Source organism: Saccostrea cucullata, unplaced genomic scaffold, assembly GCF_032062105.1.
Source record: "Saccostrea cucullata isolate Sc308-1 unplaced genomic scaffold, CSIRO_AGI_Scuc_v1 ctg4813, whole genome shotgun sequence".
NCBI classification, from domain to species: Eukaryota; Metazoa; Mollusca; class Bivalvia; order Ostreida; family Ostreidae; genus Saccostrea; species Saccostrea cuccullata.
Genome location: NW_026930861.1, coordinates 1 through 24,742, shown reverse-complemented (window position 1 = coordinate 24,742; position 24,742 = coordinate 1). Strand labels below are relative to the sequence as shown.

At 32.4% G+C, this 24,742-nt stretch overlaps 1 protein-coding gene and 1 long non-coding RNA gene across 2 annotated transcripts in view; one reads left to right on the top strand and one right to left on the bottom strand.

Annotated features, from left to right (window-relative positions):
* The window catches only part of LOC134230340 (calcium/calmodulin-dependent protein kinase type 1-like), a 38,877-nt gene extending 15,145 nt beyond the window's left edge, over nucleotides 1–23,732 (bottom strand). Inside the window, exons 1-2 of the mRNA XM_062712105.1 lie at nucleotides 23,508–23,732; nucleotides 2,399–2,533 (exon numbers count right to left, since the gene is read on the bottom strand). Coding sequence (XP_062568089.1) covers nucleotides 2,399–2,533; nucleotides 23,508–23,602 — 230 coding nt within the window. The 5' untranslated portion in view covers nucleotides 23,603–23,732. The remainder of the gene's footprint in view (nucleotides 1–2,398; nucleotides 2,534–23,507) is intronic.
* Nucleotides 17,660–19,899, top strand: LOC134230339 (uncharacterized). Its single transcript, XR_009984333.1, has 4 exons — nucleotides 17,660–17,896; nucleotides 18,285–18,425; nucleotides 19,012–19,077; nucleotides 19,536–19,899. It is a non-coding gene; the product is annotated as an uncharacterized LOC134230339 (long non-coding RNA).
* Nucleotides 23,733–24,742: the final 1,010 nt, after the last annotated feature.

The window sequence follows — 24,742 nt, the reverse complement described above, 5'->3', positions numbered from 1 at the left end:
GAAGAATTTCAGTATATCGATAATCAATTATATGTGGTATTTGTTTCATAAAAAAAATCATTGATCTTAAATCTGCAAGGTATTAATATTCTTGAACTTTTACACATAGTCAATATTTCCAGGAAGACCATGTATATGTATTGTATACTTTAGCCACATACCTTAGGTGCATATGATGATAGAATGTATACACTGAGGAAATTCTCTCATTTCAATCAAATAAACATTTACTTCTACTTAACACTTCAAACAGTGTTTCTGTTCACACAAGATCTATTAAACATATAGTTTTCCACCAGGTACACCTCTTGTAATGAACTAAATTTAACAATAAGCATTCACCAATTGATAATGAATTTTCAAAGTAGTTGTATATGACTGTCTAAACTGCATCAGATACTTATCACCAAAGTGTCTTTTATAAATATCCCTTCCTACTTAATGATTACATCACTTTAACTCGATCCTCAACATGTACCGATACTCATTCGCCAATCTTTTTAATTAACTGTATAGATTGGTATATCCCCTCACTCCAGTTTCTGTCTAATCAGTGACACATTTTCAAAGTATGTAATATATGCACATCAAGTATATGATGTTTCAAGAGTAATTTTTGCTCAGATATGAATTCAGCAACAAAGACCTAAAATATGTCCATAGGATGTGAATGCCCCATCTAGTGATCTACTAGTACTTTAATTAAAATACAATAATTTTAAAATATGAATGATGATGAAGACTTAACTGTTGTGCAGGAACTACAAGATGGATTTCCCTTCCAACATATCCAATAATTGAAAATATCATTCTTTCATTTAAAATAGCAGCTTGTGATTTGTCATGAAAGTTCAGAAACTTTTGTTAAAAAATCACTGTACCCTTTTATTGGCTCTAAATGATGGAATAATGCCCTCTAGCATACTAAAATGTAGTGGAGCAACTGTCCTCACGCAACTGTCACCATTGCTTGATGACAGATGATTTTCCAAAAAGTACTGACTCTGCAGAATTTATGCATGCACAATTCACTCATCTGTTACATGTATGAGTGTCAAACCTTTACTGTAACATAATGAAAACTGCATGTAGTTGAGGATAGTTATATTTTGAAAAATTTCACCCCCATACAAACTGGATAGTCAACCTTGGATGACTGTCTCAGTTTTCTTGGGAATAATTAAATACATGTCTTAGCCAGTTTCAGTGCAACTAACCTAAATGCAGAATAAGTGAGGTCAAAGTCAACAAAGTGGACAATTAAAGTCAGAATCATAGCAATTTTTTTCATACCAATATATTATCGTAAGTCTGAGAAAAATGTGTCTTCTTTAAGAGTTTCTTTATAACAGAGATGAAAAGGAAAAAGGTGCTTGTGGCTTGGACAATCAAACAGGAATTCCATATGGCAAACACTATAATAATATGCCATGAACACAACAGTATTTAACTAACCAAAGATATATTGATCGGTTGCTATTTTATTTTTTGCAAGTTTAACGACACCACAGCATTTCCCATAAAAGTTCTAAACACCTGCACTAATCACCTGTTCTACATACTGTTTTTACTTGCTTTAGGCCTATAAGCTCCATCGTTATTTTTTTATGGACTTCAACTTTATAAAGCCAGAATTATAATGCAGCTTGCAATTTAGATGGAACTCCTCCAATTTTTCTCTTTTACTCTCAATAAAGAAAAAACAGCTACTTCATAAGCTGACAATTAACTGTGTAAACGGATCAATACCTTAACGTTTACACTGCTGTGAAGTGAACAAGCAGCGGTCACTTCTGTGTTTGGCTTTGATATCTAATAATGAATGCCTATGTTTGTCTTTCAGTCAAAATCCTGTGAGAAAAAAGGTTATTGAACAATGTAAAGAAGTTATCCATTTATGTAAATATACATTGTTTATAATCATGAAGTAAGGAGTAATAGCATGAATATAGTGGGAGGGCAAACTCCTGCAAATCAATGGATATACATAATGCTATCTACATTCTCATTTACCCTGCAACTTTGCATGCATGTATACTAGAGAGATTTTTAGAACTATGAGGTCATTGAGGTGAATGTGCAATATATGGTTCAAACTGTCATGCAATTACATAAAATTTTCAACAAAGCACAAAAAAACAACTCTCTCATTCCAGTTCTAACATTTCTGCAAATGAAACTGACTGTCCAGTGAATGATAAATATCTGGAGAAAGAAAATTAATTTAACATCTTTCACAGGTTGCTGACACCATTTGATACACTACAGCCAAACAATTATCTGAGGATTCAGCCCTACAAATCAGCTCCCACCAGCCAAAATTACTTTTTTTCGCAAAGCGCTAGCTCAAGTACCCCATCATTGGTGATAAGATTTTCTTCCATTCCCCGAGTATTACCTTCGAAGGACTTGAATTTCATTCTCCAGCGATTCTTCCTTGCCTAGAAATCCACATCGATCTATACATTTTATGGCCACTAATTTACCCCTCTCCGATTTGTCGTCTGCTAGCCAAACTTCCGAAAAAGCACCTCTGTAAAAATATGAAAGTTATAACATTATGCTCCAGGTTTTCATAGCAATTAAGTTCTTGTATTTTACAGTTTGAAATGTACTGTGAAATAACTTATTTTCATGGGGGTTTAATTCAAGTTGTTTTCGATATATGATTTTAGTGATCCATGAATTTATGACCACCACGAAATGTAAAATGTCACATACATAACTACTCAACAATTAATTCTACATCCAGATATTAAATCCACAGGATCCAAAATTTTTTTCCTCAAGCCATGAAAATTGCACCCCTCGAAAATAACTGATTTTACAATATCTTTAAGTATTTAGAATTGGCATATTTCTTGAAGTGTGCATCTTGGTGCTTCATGATAAATATCTGCCATGAATTATAGTAGTTCATTTACCTCATTCTCAAAAATTAAATTTATTTATTGTATATGACTGTTTGTTCTCTCCATATTTCATTCATTTAAATTATTTGTTGCTGACACAAATCTATGTCCCTCAATGTTTGACATCAAGTTTGGTACATGCATTTCAATGACAATATTCTTGCTCCTACAGAGTAGTTCATGAGAATATGAACTGTTTCCTTATTTGCAAACAATCTTAATTAATTAAGAAAAGATTATTCAAAAGGGGTGCAAATAAATAACTTCCTGAGCATTATCTCAGTTACCAATATCCAAGGTTATTATGACAACACTACAAATTGTACTCTTATGATTCAAGGATATTTTAATGGAAATGAATCAGTTGGCTTTCTCAATACATGTACTACATGCATATTTTATGCAGCATGTTTTTACTAATGAAAAATACAGTATCGCACGGCATGAACATTTTTACTTTTCATTGATTAAGTTATGCATATCAATATACATGTACAATAAAACTCGGTTATAGTGAAGTCCTGGAGACCTGTGAATTTAATTCGCTATATCCGTAATTCGTTATATCCGTATAACAAATTTGCATAATCATATAGAGCATATTAAATATATGCATGTTTTCCTTCAAGTATTACTGCCAAATGTTGTTTGGGAAGCAAATATTACAAAACATACCTTCGATAACTAAGGTTTTATTATGATTTGAATTTTATATACAAATGCTAAAAAAAAAATAAAGTCAATTTAATTTATCAAATTTTGCGATCTTTGAAAGTTCATTATAAAAGATCATAAAGATGTAAATTTCATTATTATAAACCTCAAAATCAGTTCGCTATATCCGTAAATTCGTAATATCAGAGTTCGATATAACCGTAAATAATCTTACAAAGATTTGTTAAGCATTGTGCCTGGGACCCAGAAAAACTTCACTTTACCCTTGCTAAATCCTTGTTCGTACTAAACGAGTTTTACTGTTTATACTAGAACATTAAGGAAATGTCCCTGAATCAATGCAAAAACATTTTTAGTAATAAGTCTTCTAATTAAGGACATAAACTCATATTTTATTATAAATTAATTAAGCTCTTAAAAAATGCAAGCACAAAATTTGTGATTTCAAGAACTCATACCCCTGCATGACTTTAACTTTAAGATATGACCTTGTGTCATAATTCCTTGCCAATTTAAGTGACCTTGACCTTTAGCACAACACTGAAGATCAAGACACAATTTAATTACGGTTATATGTAACAATTATCTTGTAGTTGAGTCTATCTCTTTAGCCAACATAGGATTTTGTAAAAGGCAGACAACTGTGACTTAAGGGAAGTTTTAAAAAATTGAGTCGTAGATAGATTTAACATTGTCAGCTTAAGGAGACCACATCAGCTGACAGACCCTTATCTACAGTATTGAGACTATAAAGGCATCATGACCTTATCATCTCTCAGTATACCTCATCATTAACTCATTTACTCAAACATTACCCAGGGTGATAAATGTGTATCTGAAATTAATATGCAATTTTTCCTTAAGAACTGCACAGAAAACATTACCAAAGTACAGTTAATGCCAATAATCTCTGATCTGACATCCAATAAATTTCTTCTTGTTTATGTCTTGTGTTTTTCTAGAGTGCTAGGAGACTATCATAATTCACATGCATGAATACTGTTTTTCCACAACTAATGTCAATTACTGACTTTTGTGTGATAATAGTGATATGATATTTTTCCTTTATGCTTCCACATGCAATTTTATGCAATGAAGTTTTTTGTTCTGTACTTTCTAATGCATTGACTGTTTGCTAGTGGAAAATTCTGACTGCAGTAATTAATTTTAATTAAAAGGTTTATTGGTAATGCACAAGACCGTCTCCTAATCTCTTGTCCAATGAAGGAAATGCACCAAGTTAAGTGCAAATGGAACTCTTATTATAATGGCCCCTGGATACGAGTAAATTCTAGAACTCTTGCATTCAATTACCTGTGTCAGTTTAAGTCATAAATCAACCTTCATTTTTAACAGGAAAGAAAGATCGTTACATAAAGGAAATACTTGACTTCATTTTCAAGACATTCTCTGATCCAGTGTTACTGTGATGCACATGCATGGTGGTAGTAGTAGAAGAAAACTATAAAAACTTGAATTACATATCGAGCTGTAGAAAGTTACATCAATTTGATGACACATTGCTGCAGCAGAAAAATTAAAAGTGCCTATTGTTCCACACAAAAGTTAATTACATCAGGATTGTACCAATACGGCTTGGAATCTGAAAGACTTAATCAATGTAGCAAAAAAACTCTTTGGTATTGCATATGACAAAAGAAATCACAATATAGGAATATCTTATTTCATTCTCTTTAGTTTATAAAGAAAAGATGAAGTCAGATACTTGGCAATTTAGGTCTAAATTTAAAAATTGATGAATGAAAGAACAAAAAAAATATTATAGAATAATACCATCAATTTAAGGATTGCAGGTAACATGGCTTCTTTTACTATGGGTGTTCAAGAAAGGACCAGGGATTTGCCTTTACTTGAATGAAATTACGAATTCTAAATTTTTGGGGTAGTTAAATTAAACAAAAAATGAGACATTGCCATTCATTAAAGGGTTTACATGATTACGCAATCAAACACAAGACTCATAAACCAAACATGAAAGTTAGGAAACCCTAATGACAGATACATGTAGGAGGAGAGAAATTATAGGTCCCACATTGGTGACAGTAAATACAAGTATTTTTTAGAGTATCCGGTTTTAACATTTTTTAAGTAGTAGCATATTAATTTGCATGATGCATGAAACTATGGCTAATCTAATTGAATGTATACATATAAAATAAGTGTATTCAAAATTTAGCACAATCACTGGGTATGGACTTGTTGGCGTTTCATGAATTAAATTAGCACTTCAAATGTTCGTGTCCTTTATTGTATATATAAATGATTTCTTAGTGGTATTGATTAATTAGTGCATCACTTTCTGCGCCAAAGGTGCTAAAATATAAAGCCCTCTTTTTCAAATACACGTACATTACCGGTATATATCAGTACATTTAGGGATATTGAGTATATTCATAAATATATGTATCATCTCCAGGCAAATAACCTTGAAGAGTTAGATATTTTAACGCCAATCTTTGAACTGTCTGCTAGACCCCCCAGTCCCATCCTCTTACAGAACATTGACCAGCCGTCTCAGTTTCTTGTTTGACAGGTCAGACCATTACTAGACACAGTTCCAAGACAACTGGGAGTTGCTGAACTTCTATAAATCATTTTGTGGACTTCCATAAACCTGATGCACAAATTATGCAGTGCAGTTGTTTAGTGTTATCATATTAGTTATCCAGGTTCAATCAAGGGTGTATAGGGATTTACCCCAGGTTTTATTCCATACACCCTGAGGCTGAAGAAGGCCTCAGAGTGTATGGAATACAACCCGGGGTAAATCCCCGTACACGAAGGCCTCAGGGTGTATGGAATACAACCCGAGGTAAATCTCCGTACACCCTTGATTGGACCTGGTCACCTGGATAACGAATTTATTTCCTATGCACCCAAATAATATCTTTATAAAACTGTTGTTGTGAGGTGTGTTGTATTTGTATTATTTCATCATGTATATTATTAGTAACATTAAGTTTCTTGAACATTCCAGAGTGGTCAACATGTTCGGTCATTTTTTCTAGAACATTCTTGAACTTTATTCATGTCCAGAACTTTCTCAGGAATATCATGTACTTACAACTTCTAGAATATTCTAGATTTATATTACTGTATAAATATCCTGTCAATTCGATGCATAGAGATACTCTTGTCGTATGAGCACCATTGAGTTACAACTGGGATATAATTTCACTGGGACATTGTGTGCAGCAACGGACACTCTGATGTATGTATTTTTAGATTTTTGCTAAGTTTGTACTTAATGATTTGTATATCACTGTAAATAAATTATTGTTAAGTTTAAACTGTGTGATTGATCTTTGCTGGCATTTAGGGTTATTCTCTCATAACAGAATATGCTTTTTCTAATAATCAATTTCTTGCACTTTTGCAGTTCATTGTCAGAATTTTGTTAATTAAATTGATAAATTTGACTATAAGCCAGCAAAAATCAACATGGTATTTTCGGTCACAAACTTTCTTAGTTCGCCAAGTGTTCAGGTTTTTGATACGTTAAAAAAGGATGACTTGATCGCATTAGGTTTGCATTTTGGGTTAGATGTTAAATCCTCTCAGAGAAAGCAAGACATTAGAATTAAGGTTGCAAACAAACTAGTAGAAGAAAACATCTTTGTGTGATCTTCCAGAATATACAGTTAAAACAGAGTTAGGCTCTTACAAAATGGCAGAATATCAGTTTCAATTAGAGTTAGAGAAATATGCGATTAGAAAGAGAAAAATTAGAAAGAGAAGAGCAGAAAGAGACAGAGAAAGAGAAAGAGAAAGAGAAGAACGAGAGCGTGAACAAATTTGAATTAGACAAATTAGAAAGACAAGAGCACTTTGAGTTAGAGAAATTAAGATTACAGCAGAAACCAGAACCCTCATTTGTCAAGAAAATTTGATGCAGCAAAAAATATTAGGTTAGTTCCGAAATTTCAAGAAAAATCTGTAGACAAGTATTTTCCCCAATTCGAGAAAGTCGCAGAAAATCTTAAATGGCCACAACACGTTTGGTCAACAATGTTACAAAGTGTACTGGTTGGCAAAGCAATTATGAGGTATACTCTGCATCTAGGGGTATGAAAGTTCAGACTATGAGAAGGTCAAAGCAGCAATATTAAAAGCATATGAATTAGTACCTGAAGCATAGACAAAAGTTCAGAAAGTATAGAAAGTTTGATAATCAAACATTTGTTGAATTTTCACGAGAGAAAGAAGATTTATTCAATCACTGGTTTAGATCTAAGAAACTTGATAGAACTTTTGCTAATTTGCGCCAAGTCATCCTGGTAGAAGAGTTTAAGGAATGTGTTACTCAATATTTGAAAACACATCTAGAAGATAAGAATGTGAAAACTCTTGAAGAAGCAGTCATATCTGTACTTATGCTCTGTCTCATAAAAAGAATTTTGTATCAAGATCTCAGACTAGCAGTAATTCTACAAATTTTATAAAAAGAGTACTTCATTCTTTTTCTTTCACAAGTTCCCAGTCCCATCCCAAGGTGGTTCAACCGGTCCAGGACGTTTTGAAGGGTCTTCTGGAATAGGGTCGCTTACTTGTAGTTATTGTAAGAAAAAGGGTCATCTGATCAGTGAATGCTTTAAACTTAAGAGAAAAAATGATTTTGACAAAACTCAACCACATGCTTGTGCGGCATTTAGAGGTGATAGAGAAGCCTTAGTTTCGATTTGTTCTGACACTCCTGATGTCCAGGGTTCACAGTCCAGTTCTATTGATTCTATGGAGGATTATAAGCCCTTTATGTCTCAGGGATTTGTTTCACTCGGTGACTCTATCTCTCTCTCTCTCTGAAATAAAACCTGTCCAGATTTTGAGAGATACTGGTGCTGCGCATTCGTTATTGTATAGAGGGCGTGCTTTTTTGTCTGAGCAGATTCTACTGGTGGGTCAGTTTTATTACAGGGTGTGGAGCTAGGCGTCATTGATGTTCCCCTGCATAGAATTAGTTTGAAGTCAGATTTAGTTACTGGACCTGTTATCGTAGGTGTTCGACCTAGTCTTCCTGTTCCAGGCATTTCTTTGTTGCTAGGCAACGATTTAGCTGGTAAAAGTTGTACCAGATCCTATAGTTTGTGAGAAAATCACTCCAGATTCTTTGAAAGTTTCTCTAAGTGGTGTAAGATGTCATGTGCGATGATGAAGATGATGACATTTATCCAGCCTGTGCTGTTACTAGAGCGATGGCCAGAAGACGAGAAATGGAGGCAGACCATACTCAAGCCTTTGACGAGACGAATTCCTCTGTTGATATTGATTTGAATGACACTTTCTTATCTGACCTTGATGGCACTCAAACAAGCATGGAACCACACAATATCAAGAAGCAAGAGAAGAAAGAACTGTTACCAAAATTTGGTGGTGAGGATGATGAGTTGCATCCACTAGTTAGCCAAGGCAAGGACATCCTCAGCCGTGTTTACTCTCTGAACAACATAAAGACCCAGATATCATTCAATTAGTAAGATGGCACTTCCACCAGAAGAGGCTACTAAAGTTGGAGAATGCTTCTATATGAAAGATGGCATCCTTATGCGAAAATGGCGACCACCTTGTGTGATGAAGTGTGGCGTGTTGTTCACCAGATAGTGGTCCCAGCTGCTTATCGTCGAGATGTCATGATTTTATGAATTTAGCTTTTTTGTTCTTTACTTTCACGATACACCTATGGCTGGTCATTTAGGTATCAATAAGACTTATAATAGGATTTTGAGTCATTTTTATTGGCCTAAGCTAAGGAAGGATTTATTCTGAGTTTTGTAAGTCGTGTCATGTCTGTCAGATGGTAGGTAAACCGAATCAGAAGATACCATCCGCCCCTCTCCAACCAATTCCAGCTTTTGAAGAACCGTTTAGTCGAGTGTTGGTGGATTGTGTAGGACCTTTGCCTAGGACCAGATCTGGGAACCAGTATTTACTTACCATTATGTGTACATCCACTCGATTCCCAAGCCATACCTTTATTTTATAAAGGCAAAGAGCATAGTTAAGGCCCTAACCAAGTTCTTCAGTTTTGTAGGAGCACCAAAGGCAATTCAGTCGGATCCAGTGCTCAAATTTTATGTCGGGGTTGTTCCAGCAAGTCATGCATGAGTTGGGTATAAGGCAATATAGATCAACTGCTTATCATCCTGAGTCCCAGGGAGCGTAGAAAGTTTTCATCAAACCCTAAAAACAATGCTGAAGACCTATTGTTACCAGCATGAAAAAGACTGGGATGAAGGGGTTCATCTTGTACTATTTGCTGCACAAAAGCAATTACATCAGGAGTCTCTTGGGTTCAGTCCTTTTGAATTGGTGTTCGGTCATACAGTTAGAACCTTTGAAATTGTTGAAGGAAAAGTGGCACTATAGAGACTATCTGATCTTAATCTTTTAGATTATGTGTCTGATTTCAAAGAAAAACTTTACAATGCTTGTAAATTAGCACAAGACAATTTGAAGAATTCTCAGATGAAAATGAAAATGTGGTATGACAAAGATGCCAGAAATAGGGTGTTTAAGCCAGGTGATAATGGTTCTTGTATTTTTACCTATTCCTGGTCATCCTTTACAGGCCAGATTTTATGGCCCTTATGAAATTGAAAGCAAGATCAGTGATGTAAACTATGTAGTTAAGACACCGGGTCGACGTAAAGAGAAACGGGTTTGTCACATTAACATGTTAAAAGAGTATTTTGAAAGGTGTGACCGAAAGTCTGTAAAACCAGTTTCCACTTTAGCCAATGCTAAACTGTTCAAAATTGTATTGAAAGTGATACGATGTAGAGATGAATGAGAAAGATTGTAATCCCAGAGTGTTCGTTTGAAAAACTCAGAAGTTTTGGCTAATTTGGATGCCAAACTTGGACATTTGAACATTCACCAAAAAGAACAAGTTAAAAACTTGATGAATGAGTATCATCAAATCTTTTGCATGATCCAAAGAAAACTAATGCAGCTTGTCATGATGTTATAGTTGGCGAATGTCTGCCTATAAAAACATCCGTATTCTCAAAATAAAATTGCAGTACAATCAGGGAAGTGCAGTATATGTTGGATAATGACATTGTTGAACACAGTAAAAGTAATTGGAGCTCACCGTGTATTCTATATATATATAACAGGACGGTTTCCGATTATGTACAGACTTAAAAGTGAATTCTGTTACCAAAACTGATTCATATCCAATATAGAATCGATGACTGTATTGACCGCATTGGAAACGCCAAATTTGTCAGTATATATTTGACCTTTAAAGGCTATAAGTTTAAGAAAGAGCAAAAAAATATCTGCTTTTGCTAATAATGGACTTTACCAGTATAAAGTAATGCCTTTTGGCATGAAAAACGCACCAACTACATTCCAAAGGATGATTCACTCCCTCCTTCAAGACCTGAGGGATGCGAGGCCTACATTTTGATGTCGTCATATACATCGACACATGGGACGAACATCTCCGAATCATGCGTACTTTATTTGACATTTTAGCTAAAGCAAACTTAACTGTGAACCTTGAGAAGAGCGAATTTTGTCATGCTTATGTAGAGTATTTAGGTCATAGACCGTAATATATATTTTACACCCATTATGGCTAAAGTGGAAGCTATTGCAAAGTTCCAACACTCTTACAAACAAGAAAATTTAATTAGGTTTTTGGGCATGGCTGGGTTTTACAGAAAATTTTGTCTTTAAATTTTTCCTCAGTTGTAAGTCCACTTACAAATCTTTTACAAAAGAGGGTTAACTTTGAATGGACAAAGGACTGTGAAAAATCGTTTCATAAAATCAAATATGTCCTTATAGCAATAAAGTTCTGTCAATGTTGATTTTTCTATTTAGCATTCAAGCTTACTGTTGATGCTAGTGATGTTGGAATCGGGGCACTTTGTTTAAGAACATCGTGATAAGGTAATAGAGTTGTTTCTTATTTTTCAAAGAAACTTACAAAATGTCATAATAAAGTATTCCACCATTGAAAAGGAATGCCTTGCTTTGTTGTTAGCCTTACAGCATTTTGATGTTTATCTGAATGTTACTTTGCATCCAATTCTTGTATATACGGATCACAACCCCCTGACATTTTTGCATAAATTGTCCTCAAAAATCAAAGACTGACTAGATGGAGTTTGTTGTTACAAGAATACAACATAACTATTAAGCATATCAAAGGCAAAGACAATGTTATTGCAGATGCCTTGTCCAGAATATCGTGAACATATATGATTTTGTATTAATGTACATATATTTCATTTTAGCAATATAAGTTTTCGTTGACATTCAAACTTTTTAAGGGGGGAGGTGTTGTGAGGTGTGTTGTATTTGTATTATTTCATCATGTATATTATTAGTAACATTAAGTTTCTTGAACATTCCAGAGTGGTCAACATGTTCGGTCATTTTTTCTAGAAGATTCTTGAACTTTATTCATGTCCAGAACTTTCCAGGAATATCATGTACTTACAACTTCTAGAATATTCTAGATTTATATTACTGTATAAATATCCTGTCAATTGATGCATAGAGATACTCAGTGTCGTATGAGCACCATTGAGTTACAACTGGGATATAATTTCACTGGGACATTGTGTGCAGCAACGGACACTCTGATGTATGTATTTTTAGATTTTTGCTAAGTTTGTACTTAATGATTTGTATATCACTGTAAATAAATTATTGTTAAGTTTAAACTGTGTGATTGATCTTTGCTGGCATTTAGGGTTATTCTGACCCATAACACTGTGTATCAAGTTATCAATATAAGATTTACTACCACCTTCAGTGCATATAGTGACATCATGTTACTGGCTTTTCATCATAGAGAAACTATGCATTAATGACGTCATGTTTTTTACCCCCGGCTGAAGTCGGATGTACGGAATTTTACACCCGACTTTGTAACCAATCAAAGCTCGTGTTACAAGCTAGATAGGAAATAATACTGATGATGTCTCTTCAATCTGATTAATGTATTTTTAGTTTTGATATATTTATGGCCTAATTAGAACATGTAGAAAGAAAATTGAAATATATATATAGTTTTAATTTAACTAAAAAGTTGAATTCAAGACATTTGCCTTTAATCTTCCAGAAATGGTAAAAGTGATATGGAGAATACATGAATCAAAGAACATAATTATTGATTGCAGGGCCAAAGTTGACCTTATATCCTTATACTGTACAAAAATTTGAATAATTAAACTTAAATAGTAAATAGTCATTGACCTAAAAATGATATTTTAATTGAAATCAGAGTATGTAACATTTAAACTGTCATGTAGGCCTTAACTGAAAAGCTGAGAGTACAGCCAAACCTTAATTAAATGATATCTCTAACTTGATGGGATAAATTAAAGGTATAAATACTTCTAGATATTAGAGTATTCGAGATATCAGGGGTAAAGTACTTAAAGAACAAAAGTACTTTAAGTACTTAAAGTACATTAAAGAATACATGTACATGCTAAGGTACTTTCATTCTTACACTAAAAACACACAATACATGTAACCATGCAATCTACCTGCAAATTGGGTTTTTTTTCCTCAAAATTACGAAGTACGAAAAATACTGCATAAAATACCCTTTTTTTCAGACATGAATTAAACTTTTATACAAACTTCTATCTGAACCAAAATATACAAAGATAATTATGAAAATCAAGTCAAACAAAATTTTAATCCTTAATTGTTTAAATGACATATCATCAATACCAATTTCAAAAAAACTTCTAAATCAATAGAAGTCAATAAAAGACCCCATTACCCACCATGTTCTTTTACTTTAATTTTTAATTAACTTTCAAACTCATTAATCAATGCCTATCGTAATACACTGATCAAGTTTTAAGGTCGAAGTGCCTTGCTGTATTCCAATCTATAATTATATAACAGTAAATAATCCGCTAATCAAACAAAACAAGCCTAACGATTACACATACTGCTCTACCTTTGGGAATAGCTTTGAATTTCCAGTCAACTGTTTAATCAAATTTCACTAGAATTTATCAATATATATGTGTATACATGTTTGTGTGTTTTTTATCGGTGGTCTATTGTAACCTAAACCCCTGTGCAGAATAAAAAAAAATCAATGATAACATAAAGGCAGATAGGCCTTACAATGGTGTGATAACATCTCCTGATAATTAACAAATTGCTATTGATCTCTTGTTTATTCCAAGAAAACAATGCTATCATCAAGCATGCAGATACCAAAAAAATGTCCCTTTTCCCCGTTTCCTGCCAAAATGGAGAACAAATCTGGAAGCGTCACAGATTACATGTCAAATGACACTACTAAGGATGCCAAATTACATGCACTGGACCTGCTTCATGCATTCAATTAAAAAAATTTTTAAGTCTTTTTACACTGATTTCTTTTTCCAATAAAGTTAATTCTTTCAGTATTAACTACAGGCTTTGGAGTAAAATTTGATGATCAGTCCAAGATTCCACCAGAATGATTTAGCTTCACTTCTTGTACTAGTGAGAGAAATTCTGCCATACCTTCACACCTGCAATGGTCCCAGACACTTATCCATAAAAAACCTCTTATCTCGCGCTAAAAAAATCACTAAAATTGTACATTACCATGTACCATGACCAATGAAAAAGGTCATTAACTGTAACCATTAGACTAATTATGTAAAAATAGTCCAATATAGCTCTGGGACAAAGAATAAATCAAGAACTATTTTCAGAGGATTCAGGAAAAAGCATAAATTTGTCATAATTGTTGTTAATTCTAAAGTTAATAATTCTAAAACCTTTCAAATATTTGTAATTTCAAAAACTTTTCAACATTTCTTTTCCTCTTTTTTCTTTTCGTTCCCCCCCCCCCCCATCCAATACATTTGTATTTTAGCACCATCTCTTGACAATTCCTTCTGCTACTGTAAATGACATAGCAACTTCCATAAGAGACTTTCCAGGTGGACATAATATAATATCTTCAAATTATACAACCAAAAGAAGCCATTATTTATGTGTAGGCCTATTCACCTATAATGATGAATTGTTGCCAGTTTTCATGATCGCACCAGTGCTGTCACCGATACATCAAACAGTACACCAATCTAGTAAAAATTGAGAGGGTGTGATTATTTTCACATTTCTAAAATAAAATGCGCAGAAAATTAAAGAAGTTTCTTCCTAGGGAACTTATTGCCATAAATATCTCGGTAAATTTAAACTCCCCTTCATAAATGCCTGTCATTTTAATGCAATTGCCCTTAGAATTTTGCAGTTGTGCAAATATGGTATTTAATAATTTCACCTAAACTGCAAAATCCTTCATTTATTGCTAAATGTATAATGCGTGTATGCAATAACCACAAGGGCAGTTTCATAGAAAAAGCAGTGGGTGTACCCTATATAATGTACCACAATAAGGTTACATCTTTGTCATGAAATGTCAGCAAAGCGCAATGGGGAGCAAAAGAACCTAGAGAAAATCAATTACAACTTTTTGATATTTCTGACCTAAGATTAACCCTCCCAGGGGGAATTCACAGTATATAGGCCCACTGCCTTAACTGAGATTGTGGGAGCTTAATTCATGCTCTCTTTGCATTTGGATTAAATGAGCAAATAAAGAATCAAATACACTAATCTTATATCAACATATTAATTTTTTATTCTCTACTTTATTCAAGAAAATCTTATTATTCCATAGATGTCAAAATACAGTTTAACTGCTATTAAGAATTACAGTCAAACCTGTATTAAGCAGTCACCTATGGGATAGACAGGATATCAGATTGCATGGTGTAAAAAAAATGGAAAATAGTAAACATGGTAAAATGAGAACGAAATTTTATGTCAGAATTCACAGTGTGATATATTGCACAGTTGTTGGATTAGACAATTTTCACTGTAATAAGAAAAATCCCCAATTTTTTTTTTAAAATATATGCCTTAATAAGTTCATACATTTTTCATATTTTTCATCCAAAGCCCCCTACTTGATATCAATCAATAACCCTCCCAGAAAAAATGATACATGAGCCAACAAAAAAGGTAATGTACCTTGAAAACCTCGATCAATACATGTAGCATTCAACCTCATATTCTTAAAAGAATATCCTAGCTACCCGAAAGATAAAAAAAATATCTAAATGGAAAGTTAATCCTATTCAACCCTATTATAAGAAACATGGGGCCATATAAAATCCATCATTTAAAGCTCTGTTAGTCTACAACTGTCAATAAAAACTTGATCAATATGCTTAAATCTTGGAGATATTAAAGGTTTTCTGATCATAAATTACAGTGCATAACGAATTTCAGCACCCCTTTATCTCTCAAGAGAGGATTCAGAAAATTAACTCTTTATATATAGGCCATACCAAGTATACATTTAATTCCCACCCCATCAAAAAAAGTTACATATACTTGACATTGTACTATGTATACTTGTGTATACTAACTGCTTCTTATTAATCATACTAACGAGACAGTGTCTATAAAATAATGCAATCTCATTATAAGTTTTTAGAAAAAATTGAGTGTTGAATTCGTGAGCATAATTTTAAAAAACCAAAATGAAAATAAATTTTAACAAGGTCTTATACTTTCTAATTGCATGTACTTATTTGTTTATATGCCTTATCTGTAGTGTTACTTAATATAGATGTACAGCGCACTCAGCTGCAGGCCAACAGTAACAATGTATTGTGAACATCACACTTCTAATGATATCGTTAATTTAGCAATTTAGTGATTTTCACAATAATATAAAGTGTACCACAAACTTATTGTGAAGGTCCTAGGGAACAAATGACTCCACATGGAATATAAATAAAATGGTCAACACTATGATTACATGTGAGCTCTTACAGAAATACGACAAAGAAGAAGTTGGAAAAACACATATATGACATTCATTGTCCCTGTGGTACTTTATTTCAAGATTGTTTAACTGCATGTGTGGTTTAATGTATTTACCATTGATATTTCTTTTTCTGAAAGTGAAATTACTGCAAGAGCTTATACTGCAACATAATAAAAGAGTTAAATTAGAACTCGCATGTAACCTGAATTACTGCTTGTCTGATGTTATCAATGATTACATATCCCCTCGTCAGTTCAGGACTTATATTAGTTATAAGCTCACATCCTGCATGATATTGCCGTCATTAATGATTAACCCTTTAAAAATATCAACAGTTCCTGGCTGCTTGTTTTTTTATTTTGGAATTTTAATCACATACTTGTTATAATTAGATATTCATGAAATTCTTGTCTTCTTCATGTGCCCTTAAATTACCAGGTATCTTCAGACTTTAATTCATTGTGTCTGTACCGTACCATTTATTCATATTTTATTAACTATGTACAATGAATTATATAAACTTTAATCATATTCTCTTTTTTTAGCATAATTATACTAAAGTTTCTGACATAGATAGATGTTTTTAGAATACTGACTTTTCCTTTGAAAGGACAGAGAAGTGGGATGGGGGTTTTATATACCGGTATTTATGTTATAAATGTACCCCCATGTACATAGGCAATTTAGCCACATATGATCCACATATGCATTGCCTTTCATATGAAGATCATATGTGGATCATATGAGAATCATATGTATATATAATCATATGAGAATCATATGTGGCCAATCATATGAGAATCATATGATCAAACATATGTTAATCATATGAAGTTATACACATATGATTCTCATATGACATGTCCTACATATGAAAATCATATGTATATTTTGCAGTTTTCATATGAGAATCATATGAAACAGTGATCATATGAGAATCATATGAAACCAAATTCACTAATTTGCCCGTGTTATACTCAGGTAAATATCATATAAATATTTTGACAGTGATCATATGAGAATCATATGAAACAGTGATCATATGAGAATCATATGAAACAGAGTTCACTAATTTGCCCTTAGTATATGCAATCAAAATTGCAATTTCAATAATATATATCAATAGTAATTTAAATGTACATATATTCAATAGAATGTGATAGCAATTACTTATGTAAAGTTCTACTCTGTTTAATGCCCCCCCCCCCCCCCAACCTTTCCCGTATAAAAAATAAAACTTTCAAGATTTTTTTTTCTGTAATAATGCATTTCCCATACAAAATTGACAAGATAATAAATTAGTTTGCCTTTTATTTCAAATCTTTTGGGTTTGGATTATTACTTGAGTAAAATCAAATAATTCCGTATTCTTTTTTCGGAACGGTTTTGACTTTTATCGGATGAAAGTGTACGTCATGTTTGACGTCACTGCTGCAGCAGAAGTGCTGGATACTGGGTGTCGGAAAAAGTAAGTTATCTCCTAACATTTTTATAAAGACATTTAGGCTAATTCATATTGTTTAAATATCCTTTCATTACGGTTACAGGTTCGTATGAACTTATTTCTATAATACTCTCATCACTTGTAACGGTTAAATTAATGCATATCGCAACCTACATAATGTTAGTGATCTGTAAGTAATTTTGGATGAATTTGTTTCTGAATGGATGTAAACAATATAATTTACATGATAGGCTAAAGGCATTACTTTGTTTTCTTTTTGTTTTGACTTTTGTTACGTATTGATTTGAAAGTGAAAGTAGAAACCCTGTATAGCAGTTGGCGTTGTTGTATGTTGAGATCGTTATCAAGTCGATTCTTTCATCAACTTAATGACAAATGTTTATGGCCTTAGATGCACTCAACAATTTGAGTTCAGTGTCACAGTGCTGCTTTTTTATCAAGTCCGAGAAGCCCAAATCTGATAAGACTGGCGATTGATCCTAACTGCCCAAAGCTGATTCTGACAGACGACTGCATCATCACAATATTAAAGGTAAAAAAATTGCAATAAAAAATCAAAGTGTACATCTGTAATGACTCCTTTATGACAAAATATTTCTTGATAATTTCGTTTTGTTCCTTTATAATTCTACATTGTTTGCACGGCTTCATAAAAAATAAATTCAACTCGATAATATAGATGTTTTATTCTACATTATGAAACAATTTTAATCCAATGTACTTTTTTTAAATATGGTGAGTATGAATTGAATTTTCTTGCTTTAAATATAAGCTACAAAACTATACAATAACTTCAGGGGGTAAATTGAATTTGTGAATTTCAGCAAAAAATTAATAATAGGCCTAACAGTGGCAATTTTCAAGGCTCAAATACATGTGCATGTGACTATGTGTTGAAAGTACATCAGATAGCTAATCCATTGAATATTTACATCTATGTATTCATTGACTGACATTTATAATTTTTTTCCAACACTAAAGAACCTATACTTTCAGGTAAATTGTAAGATATTTAAGACAATTGAGAACCTACAAACTAGTACTCTCTCTTTTTTGTAGTTTAAATTTTAGTTTATAATGCTTAGAAAATATCTACTGTGTGAATATTTGTTTTACAGGTTCAATATACAGTCAGCCTCTCATAAGAAAAAATCCAAAGATCCAAGGCTTGCTTCAAAGTTAAGGTAACTACACACTGTTTAATATACTTTGTTATACTCTTCCCAAAAAAGTCTGGGATATCCTGGAATCACAAAGTCTGTTTTTTCTGCCTATCTACTTGTCTGTAGTTTTTTTTTGTCCAAAAGTAATATATTTGTGTCAGAATCTTCTTAATTTTTGGCAATTTGAATTAATATATATTTGAACATTCCAAATTCAATTGCAAAAATAAAAAAAAAAATAGCTTTTTATGATTTTAATATGAAGCAATATCTTCCAACAGTGTAATTGTCTTTCAAATTACATCATAGGATTCCACAAAACACCTAGTATAACATATATAACATAATTTTTTCTTTATATCTGTGTCAGTGCATTGGGAATACATTTGTTTGCTGATGATAAGTTACTGTAGTATAACTTGTAGAATTGATTTTGTAATTTAAGAATCATTTTATTTTTATTTTTGAAATTTTTGTAGATACCATTCTGTGCCACAAAGAAATTGTTCAGGAAGGGGAGAACTGGTGGATTTGCATTTTTGGTACACTTCAAAGAGATTTTCAAAATGGTCAGGTCAGAGGGAGGACAACTGAAAATATTGAAAAGATACAGAAGGAAAAAGAACCTGGAAATCTATGGAATAATTATGAAATGTGGAGGATGTACACAATCTTGTCTGAATTTGACCTGTAAAGATATCTCATTCTTATTTGTATGCTAGAATATCAAATAACTTGATTTTTCATAAATTTACAATAGAGAATACATGACAAATGTTATTGCAGATATTTCAATTTTGCTGGGGACAATTTCATGTCATATGGTATTTTTATACAAGTACATGACCGAATTATTTTATTCATTTGTACATACATGTTTAACTACTTAATCATTTTGCTGAAATCTTGAAATTTGTACTCATTTTAGAATATGTTAAATACATGTATCGACAAATGCTACTGACTTGTTTGTATATTTTCTTGTTTAGAATGTACACTGTGAAAAATAAGTTATTTCTCTTGATGAAAATACTTTTATCAAAAAAGTTGTGTAAACATTATAAGATATTTTAAAATATTTAACCAATGAAGATATATCATTGTTGTAATATAATGAATTTTCATCTAAAGCAGAAATATCTGATTTTTAAATGTGTACAAGAATGCGAAAAATATTGAAAGAGAACACACTTAACTGTTTCATATGATTTACATATGATGCCCCTTTCATATGATTCTCATATGTAAATGGCTTGAAACACACTTAAGTGTTACATATGATTTACATATGATACCCTTTTCATATGATTCTCATATGTAAATGACTTGAAACACACTTAAATTATTCATATGCAAATCATATGTAGTTATTTTCATATGATTCACATATGTAGATCATATGTAAATCATATGATTTGCTTCATATGATTCACATATGATGCCCTTTTTCTATGATTCTCATATGAAACAAATCATATGAGAATCATATGATACTCATATGAGAATCATATGTGGCTAAGTTGCCTGTGTACCTATTGTCAACCGCTTTAAATATAATCTATCCTTTTGTTTAGGAATAGACTTAACTTCATCTGTTGGAACCATTTTATTTTTTTTAGGAACACAATTAAAAATTTAAAAGCAAAACCAGGGCAGAAGAATAGATTTATAATGTATATTGACAAAATCTATAATATATATTTACAAAAAAGCTGATAAACGAGGTGCAAAGTACTAGTAAATAAACAGTATACTACTACTAGATAATATTATAAATGCAAACAGAGTCTGACATAATATTTTGCTTCAGGTTTCTTTTAATGGTCTGTTGAACAGTTGATGTATAGACAAATATCCTTCAAATGAAGTGCACAAAAAAAGAAGAATCAATGATGAATATATGCCATAATCATGATAATAGGTCTCTGCTGGAATTCATCACGAAGGCTGCAGATAAACGACAGGTGATACATACACCCACAGATGTGATCTACATGCCATGTGTATATTTCATGATTGAATTTCAATTTGTCACCGAACTACAGTAAATGAAACACTGCCCGGTAATCTAATATTAATGAACACATTAAGATGAACATTTAAGCAGCTACAACAAAGCTTCAAATTCTTTTTGTCGATTCCCTAAGAGATGTATTATTAGCAATGAAAATTACAAATGAGTTTCCAACTGCCTCAAAAAAAAAATCTCATCAAAGCTTTAATCTGCATTGACAAACATTGACTTTTTAATATTTTTGTTCGGATTCCTCTGTTATTTTTTTTTTTTTCAATTTCTTTCACACAATACCAGAAAGCATACATCTGTAATTCTTTTAAACAAGAAATCATGACTAATAAAATTCTCCATTCAGTTAGTTCAGCATTTATGGAAATGATGAACACATACAACAAAATTTCCTGTTTGCTACTGTCATGCCCATATCTGATCATTACATCCTGGTTTAATAAAAAAATTTAGATATGAATTTGATTTTTTTTCACTATTTGCTCTTTTTCTTTCCTTATGGTTATCAAGAGAAATTTCCAAGCCCCTTGTTTGTATTTTCTGTAAATCAATCAAGCTATATAATTGAGGTTTTCCATAACATTTTTAACATATATAATTCCGATGTTCATGTTAGCAGTAAATGCAATAAAATGAAATATGTTTATATTGAGTAATTGACAGCAGTTTCGTGCAACACATTTTTATCTAATAAATTGATTTCAAGTTTTCATATTACCATAGTGCTGAATTTTAAATTTTACAATATAATGAACACTGTATCAGAAATGACAATTATCTTTTTATGTTCATAGACCATATAAACAGCAAGATTATTAATGCAGAAAACATTTTCCACTAGTACACCCAACATACTCATGATCATTTCTCTGGACCAGTCTAGGATTATGAAGCTTAATTTATAAAGTAATTAATTCAAATTAGAGAAAGGAGGTGAACATCAATCAAACTTGTAAGACCATTGAATGCCCACAACAATTAATAGACCATCAAATGCCCACAACAATTTATAGTAACATCATCAAATATGTGATTACCAAAGGTATGTGTACACCTTATGATCAGAAATTCAGATCATACAACGAAATACTATTTTAACAAATTATGAAAATAAATCATAAGCCTAGCATGACTTGCATTTCTGGTGCCCTAAATTCTCCAGAATTTCCATTATGTATTATAATTATTAGGCCGGTTGAAAAATACACAAACACGGGTAAGTTAATAACCTCTGTCCATATATAATCGGTGTGTTGGTGGTGGTTATGAACCTTTAATCTCTGCTTATTATGTCATACTTTTTTTTACTACTCCATTGTATCACAATGCAGAAAAGACATCCTTTTTTTGTTGGGTACATATATAATAATGAAGTATACATTTGTATGTGTATTTTATCATAATTAATGGGTTTACTATTTTGCAAAAGCATTGTAGGAAAGGTGTGGGCTGTATACAATACCCATTAATTAGATTTTCACATTTAGTAATTACACCCAGCATAAGAGTAACAAACAGTCTAGCGACCAGGATTATATCCGCAACAGCAATTGTGATGGTGAAAATCGTGAATGTAGTCCATTACTAGATAACAGTCAATAAAAAAAAAACTGTTGTTCATGAGGTCAAGTTAATCTAATGCCTTTGCCAATCTAATTCTCCATCCCTGTAAAATGTGATTCCATGTGGTGTCACTTGGAAAAGAAATTGCTCAAACCCACAATCAATAGTCGCCCCAAAGAAATATTTTTTCTGAAGACTTGTGCAATTTTGTCACTGCATAGAAATGAAATTGGCAGCAAATTTCTTTTCTTTTATCAAAATTCAGAATTTCTGACCTCCAAACCTATAAAACTTTAAAATCTTATGGAATATTATACAGTCTTAGGATGTCATCCTTATATATCAGGGTTAACCAATGCACAACATGACTTACATAACAATACATAATGTTTGGGATTGTCTGCTCTGATAATTAATGATGCCTTTGATTCTACAATAGGTATGCCACAGTTATACATTTAAATCACAGAAGACCAACCCACTAAGGGTTTTGTCCATCTTTATGACACATACAGTTAAATGAAATTGTCATCACCTTGTCGTGTTTACAAATACATCAAATGATTCAACGCCCGATTTACCCCGTTATCTACCCTTTAACAATTGGTTTTAAAAAATGTGTAAAATGTACATCTTTAATTGAAATTATAATGGCTTACATGTTAAAACACATCTTTCATAAAAATTTACCAAACTTTATCAATGCGAAAGAAATAATATGAATATTCACTTGAGCATCGATGCTTTGATTAAGGATATCAACAAAAAAGATGAAATGTGTGAAAGAAAATAAAGAGAAAAATTTATGAACGATGGCTTCTTCTATGAAAGTGCGACAGAGGAATGGAGGGTTGATACTTACGTTCCTAGGGTCCGCTTAAAGTCGTATTTCTTCCGAACATCCGATTCCTTTGAATGTTTCTTATCCGTTTCATGCTTTTTACCAAAAAGTGGCATATTTAATCGTTCTAAAGAATTAAATCACACCGGATAAATCATTGACTCAGTCATTTGGTTCCCTCTATCATGAATGTTTTTCTACTTTCTCACTTCACTCGTGACGTCACAAAAAATGGCGTATATTTGCATAAGTAGGCTACACGCTCCGATTGCGCATCTGTTTATTGTACTACCATGGAAACTGTTTATATCAACTCCGAAATAATCACCACGGCGTTTTAACGAAAAAAGTCATGGTTCTGCGGATATGACAATGGATTGTTTTCGTTTATTTTATACAAATTAAAACACTTGAACGGGAAATTATGAAATAGGTTACTGGTATTTAGTTTTACACACATTTCATATTCAAGTTTTCATATGGAGTACATGTATTTTTATTGAAACATTTTTTTTTTAGTTCTTCACAGAACAATTGTTAATGCTTCTTTTTCTTTTGAGAGGGTTAAACTTAATTAACAAACTTAATGATATATAAGCCTATCTTCAAAATTTAATTAGGGCGCTTTCCATTAACGTTGCCTTCTCGGCGACGTCACCTGGAAACGGTGACGTTAATGGAACGGTTGGTAACGTCACAATTACTAAATATGGAGGAATGCGAATCCAAGCGAAACACTCGCATAATAAAGATATTTCTCCTTCAAGAACTTGAAAGCGATGAGATGAATGTTTGTGACGACGATGTTACGCCAGAGGTTATACGTCATCTCTTGTCAGAAAAAAGAATAAGCCGACAGCGTATTTCTGATTATTTCAACGTAACAATACCAGGATACTCCCCAGATGAATTTTCCTCGCATTTTCGAATGCGAAGAGAGACTTTTGAGGAAGTCTGTAGACAGGTATGCTTTAAATTATTAATAAATCGCTCAAGAAAATACACCATTTCATATATAAAATGCTTCCAATGCAAAGTCTATCGATCTGCCCAAGGGCTGCGTTCAATAGCTGAGTTTGATAACTGTTTTAAAATTCTTTGTTTGATATATTTTAAAATTTTTAGTAATGTTCACAAATTCTTCTAGGCAAAAAAAAAAAAAAAAGGATTTATTGTAAAAAGTCTATGAAATGCTTTATTTACTATTATTTAAGTGTCCATTCTAGAACTTAATTGCGATCGCTTATATGCGAGAA